We start from the raw sequence: 5,474 nt of genomic DNA on the forward strand, positions 1-5,474 counted from the left end.
AGGAATACCATGCCCTCACCCCCTGCCGGCCCCAAATCCAGCTCTGGCAACATGGGAGGGGGGCAGGGAAAGGTGTAACTCACTTTATCCCAACCTCCCTACCTGCCCAATCCTGTGGGTGGCCAGACGTGGGGGAAAGGGAGGGCATGGTTCTCCCTAGGGAGTGACTGGGTGAGGGGGAAACCCAGATAGGAACCCCAAATGGCAGGCAACAAAGGCAAACAGTGGAGGTCTCCTTCAGCCTGGCCTCAGGGCCAATGCCTTCTGGACTTCTCTACAGGCTGCTTCTTCATGCCTCAGTCCATGGATTGCTCCCCATTCTGTCACCCTGCACACCTGTCCCAGCCTCCCCTTCTCTGCCATGCTCTATACTGTCTCTTCCTTCACTGATGAGGTCCTTGAGCCCTAGCCATCATCCATTCATTCAGCCACCCCCAGCCCCGCTCCAACCTGCTGCCCTGTATTTCCTGACCTTCCCTGACACCCTTCCACCTACAGCCTATTGCTCACTCACCTACCAACCCCTTCCCTGCATTCCTTAAACGCTCCTCCAGAGTCACTCTCCTCCTGTACAGCTCCTTTGATCCTGGGCTAGAGCCCATCCTTCTTGGCCTGAGTAGTCCCTGAGAAGTCACTCCTTGGCTTCACCTTCATTCCCTTTCCAGCCTCTCTGTCTTCTCTCTGCCACCCTACCCCTCTCCTGCTGCTCACAGATCCCTATTCTAGTTCTTTTCTGTTCTGTCCCCTGCCCCGTGACATCCCCCAACCAACTTGAGTTGAATCCTTCAACCTTTGCACACAGATAACCCCCTCCCTCTGCATCTCACACAAGAGACCCTACATTACATCGATCTCATCCCACATGCTCCAGCCCCTGTACCGGTCATGGTCAGCACTTCGGAAGCGAGGCAGGATCTGGCGAAAGCTGCTGGTCCGGTCAAGTTTGGGTTGTGACTTCGTTCGTTTGATGGAGCTTTTTAGCCGTCGGCTCAGGAAGCCTTGCTGGGGGGGAAATGGGGATGGGGTGGGTTGGGGCAGGGTCAGTTCTACCTACTCATCCCTCAGCTGGTAGAGAGTCCCTGGATGAAAGTGGGATGGGGAAAAGGGAAGTCTCCAGAGGCGAGGAAAGGGGGATAGGAACCCTAATACCAGTTTGTCTTCCTTGCTCCCACGGGTACAGTGCAAGCACGCGTGCACACACACACACACACACACACACACACACACACACACAGCTTGGAGAAAGTGGGAGGGATGGTCTCAGAAGCAGGGGGGCAGAGCCAAGAAGGGGGAAACCAAAGAGGTGGGGAGACACACACACACACATTCTTTTTCTCAATCTCACTCCCTCTCTCCCCGTCCTGCCCTCTTTCTCAGACTCCTAGGGCCCCAGTTGGGGCTGGAGGGGAGGGGGCCCAGCTGAGCCACATCTGGTAGGCACCACTCACCGAGGGCCGGAAGGGCGCAGCGGGGGCGCCCTCCATGCTGTACTGCTTCCCCCCTGGGACACTCTTCCTCCTCGAGCGACCCAAGTGGTATTCTGGAGGGGAGAAAAGGGCCAGAAGGGAAGTTGGGGAGGGGGCCAGGAGGGAAGCTGTTAACCCAGGTTCCCACCCCTGACCCCAGTGCATGCCCCCACCTCCCTCTGCCCCTCAGCTCCAGCCTCACCTACCCCCCGGAAAGCAGCAGGAAGAGCAGCGACGGCGGAGAGGCTGGCAGCGGGAAGGAGGGGGCAAGGAACCTGAGCAGGAGCCCCCTGAGGGGGATGGGGTGGGAGGCCTTAGGCCCATGACTGGGGCTGGCAGTCAGCAGGGGGGCATGGCTGAGAGGGTCAGTAAAACCCCAGTAATGAAGGACACCAAAGATCCAGGGAGGCTAGGTCCCTGGTGCCCACCCACCCCAGAAGGGGCCAGCTGGGGGAAAAGATGGGTTAAAGGTCATTGCCCATAGGCAGGCTTTCCTCTTCCCTCTGCTGGGCACATCTTCCATCTGCCCCCCACCTCCTGGAACCCCTGTCTGTCTGGAGGGCCAGGGCTGCCTCCCATGACCCCCTCCCTGGACTGGAGGGGGAGGTCTTGGAAGAGACCTGTGAGGAGTAGCAGGAGGAGAAGCCGGGGACAGAAAATCCAAGGAAGGGGCAGGTAGGGGGAGGGGAGAAGGAGCCGGTTCCACGTGCACTGCAGTGGCAGGGGCTCAGAAGGTGGGGGAGGGGAAAAGCAAAGAATGCAGGGGAGTGGGCAGGGAACAGGAAGGATGGGCAGTGGGGGTTCTGGGGACTCCCAAGTAAGGACAGGGAGAGGAGGAGGAGGGGAGGTGAATGCGGATGCAGCTCAGCCTGCCAAGAGCCTAGAGGGATGGCAAGCTCTGAAAAAGGAAGCTGAGGCTCAGCTACAAGGGAATTTAGAGGGGCCGAGGGGCTGGAAGAGAATGTAAGTGGGGGGATGCCAAGCTCCGGCTCCAGCTCCAGAATGGCTGCCCAGGCCTGGGCTCCCCCCTCAGCCCCACAGTCACCACTGCAGCCAATGGGGGGGCAGGTGCTGCATCAGGGGCGGGGCCAGCATCTCCACGGCAACAAGAAGCTACAGGCTGGAAGGAGGGGGGTGGACCGGAAGAGCTGCCTGTTAACCCTCTAGGTTCCAGAACAGAACAAGGGAGGACCACAATTATATTTTCACTGTCTGCTTCCAGAATTGCAAATTGCCTGCAAACTGCCCTAGAATCAGTCCCCAGCTCCCCTTTACCTGTAAAACCCAGGTGTTAGGAGGTTTGCATACAAAAAGTGGACCCCATGACACGAGAACCCTATCACTCCCTCAGGAACAGGTGTATAGTACAGAAACATACACTGAGCTATAGTGGTACGTGTATATGAGAACCACAATACAAAAAAATAACTGGGGATCTATGTGCTTTTGAGACATACAGACAACTGTGAGCACGGGCATAGCACGGATCCACATTCTGAGACCCTAAGGCCCACACACCCCACAGGATACATGCTTTGACATATGTGAGCACTACAACAAGGGAGTACATACTTGAACCCAGTTACCCACATGAGAGCTGCTCGTGTGGACTTTGTGGCCCAAGTCTCTTGGGCAATCACGTGGACAGCACACTACAGAAATGGACCTATAACCCTAAGACGCACATATCCCCATGCAGGGGAATTCCAGTTTGACCCCTGAAATACATGCTTGAGTACACCATGATCCTGACCACAGAAAGGTATCCCCATATCTCAGAAGCACAAACATCCTTTCATTCACGTGAAAAGTACAACCACATCCGCTCTGTCTCAGGACAACCCCCTTTCCTCCCCCAGCCCTTCTCTCACTCTAACACAGGCATCCAAGATTGCCACCAGAGTAAAGAAAAACCAGGAGCAAATGTGTTAATTATCCTTCTGGCACACACTAAGCAATGCATCCAATGGTTCAGGATATCTCTTCCCTAGTAACATTTTTCTGCATTTCTCAGGTATGGCTGCCTCACTCTCATTTCAGGGAACCGAGCTCAGCCATTATTTTCATGTGCAAGCTTATCTAATAAAGGCATAAAGTCTAACTTTAAATGCATTAAAATTCTGCTTTGGAACTAAAGCATTAACAGAAGAACAAATTTGCTAATTGGCTTGCTTGGTTCTTGGAAGTAATATAACCTTACACATATTACCAAGAACTAAGATCCATGAACTCACTCATAAGTCACAGGAACACAGAGGCCACATACACATATGCTTATTAAAGACTTTTGTTGCCGCAGGAAAAGAATAGCAGAAACACAGAGGAAAGGGGGGCAGAGTGACAGAAACACAGAACATCCTGTTATTAGTGCTGCATGCAGTGACATGTACAGAGAAAATAACACACACCCGTATATACACACACACAGCAAACCTGAAAAGCATAAACTGTGATCCTGGGTCTCCATGTCCCATGCCTGCATGATGTATACACGCATGCACACACATAACAGCCACCTACACAAACCCGTAACACAGGCATTGTGCACACACCCACACATGTACACACCCTGTGTACACACACAATGGCACTCACACACATACAGCAAGGGCTTGGACTCCTGCCCCTCCAACATCTCTAATCTTGCCATCACCCACAGAATCTCCCCCTGCCCTCCAAATCCCTAACCTTTCCTTTGGCCTTTCTTCCTCTCCACACCCAGCTGGCAGCTCTCAAGGGGAGCCAGGGGAGGGAGGTTGCCAGAGAAGGGCGAAGAACAGGGTTGGACACAGAGCAGAGAAATGGGAGACAGAGCTCTGTGCTGGGGATATGAACCTCTAATGACAGTCCCTGCCATGACAGGCCTCACTGTGAGCCAGCCCGTATGCCTGAGTGGCCTTCCCTGATCCAAAACCAAGCCTGATCCTACAAGGCCTACAAGAATCCAGTGCCTTCTCCCATCTTCTTCCCTTTCTTCTTTCACAGATGACTTTACCAGAAGGCCTGACTCTCTCCTCCCCACTGCCTTCCCAGCCCCCAGACCCCTTCTTTTCCCACCATCTCTATCCAGTTCCCCATCTTAAGCTCTTATCCCCTGTTCTCTCCTAAGTCTGGCTCAGCTTTCTCCCACATTCCCATTCTCCAGCTATTCTTTCTCCCTGGCCTGCTCTCTGCTCTCTTCTTCAAGCCTCTCTCATTCCTTTGCTCCTATTCCCTCCCCACTTTTCCTCTTTACCCCATTTCTTCCCTTTTTGAGCTTTTCTGTCCCCACTTACTGACCAAGCAGGGCTTACACCTGCCCAGCCCAAAGGTGTTTCATACACCGTAGGATTCCAAGGAACACATTCACACACTCTCCCCCACCACGCCACACCACCCACATCCAGACACGCCCTGGACACCCATGCTGGGACTGACACAGATACTCAGGCCAGTGCTGGAACACACATGCAAAGACACACAACCTGCCACCAGGGACACAGAAAATCCTGCTCATAGGGCCACACATTCCCACACACAGAAGGCTGACAGGAGGTGAGCCCCAGCCAGCGATATGCACGCTCAGGGTCAGAGGTGACATGGACCAGCATGGCTGCGAACTGCCCCACAAGCCCATGGCTGGCCCAACAGCCCCCTAGGCAGGAAACAGGCAGAGGCAAGATAAGACAGGACACACTTGCACAAGGCTGGCTGCACATGTGTGCACGAGGAACTGGGCCCCCGTGTGCACATGGCACCGACACACAGGAGACACGAGCATGGGCACGAACACACACGCGGACACACGGGCTGCCCCTTCCACCAGGGGCTCCAAGATCCCACACACACCGGCCGCCCCCGCGTGCTCAAGACCCTGTCCACACGAGGCCGCTCCCCGACCCTCCCGACCTCCGCTGTCCCCCTCCGGTTACCATAACTCCCCCCACTCGGAAGATGCAGCGAGAACATGCGGAGGGAGCAGCTGCTGCCGCCGCCGCCGCCACCGCGGCTTCCCCACCCCCCTCCCCG

The 5,474-nt window shown here is 55.2% G+C and overlaps 2 protein-coding genes across 3 annotated transcripts in view; both read right to left on the reverse strand.

The window, feature by feature from the left end:
• SYNGAP1 (synaptic Ras GTPase activating protein 1) overlaps positions 1 to 5,474 on the reverse strand; it is a 28,635-nt gene that overhangs the window by 18,336 nt on the left and 4,825 nt on the right. For both annotated transcript variants that reach the window (XM_011945473.1, XM_011945472.1), the window contains exons 3-4: positions 1,449 to 1,540; positions 881 to 1,002 (exon numbers count right to left, since the gene is read on the reverse strand). In XM_011945473.1, coding sequence (XP_011800863.1) covers positions 881 to 1,002; positions 1,449 to 1,540 — 214 coding nt within the window. The remainder of the gene's footprint in view (positions 1 to 880; positions 1,003 to 1,448; positions 1,541 to 5,474) is intronic.
• KIFC1 (kinesin family member C1) overlaps positions 1,195 to 5,474 on the reverse strand; it is a 50,409-nt gene continuing 46,129 nt past the window's right edge. Inside the window, exon 12 of the mRNA XM_011945462.1 lies at positions 1,195 to 1,235. The gene's annotated coding sequence lies outside the window, so the exon portion shown is untranslated. The remainder of the gene's footprint in view (positions 1,236 to 5,474) is intronic.

The sequence above is a fragment of the Colobus angolensis genome, unplaced genomic scaffold (assembly GCF_000951035.1).
Source record: "Colobus angolensis palliatus isolate OR3802 unplaced genomic scaffold, Cang.pa_1.0 Scaffold24, whole genome shotgun sequence".
NCBI classification, from domain to species: domain Eukaryota; kingdom Metazoa; phylum Chordata; class Mammalia; order Primates; family Cercopithecidae; genus Colobus; species Colobus angolensis.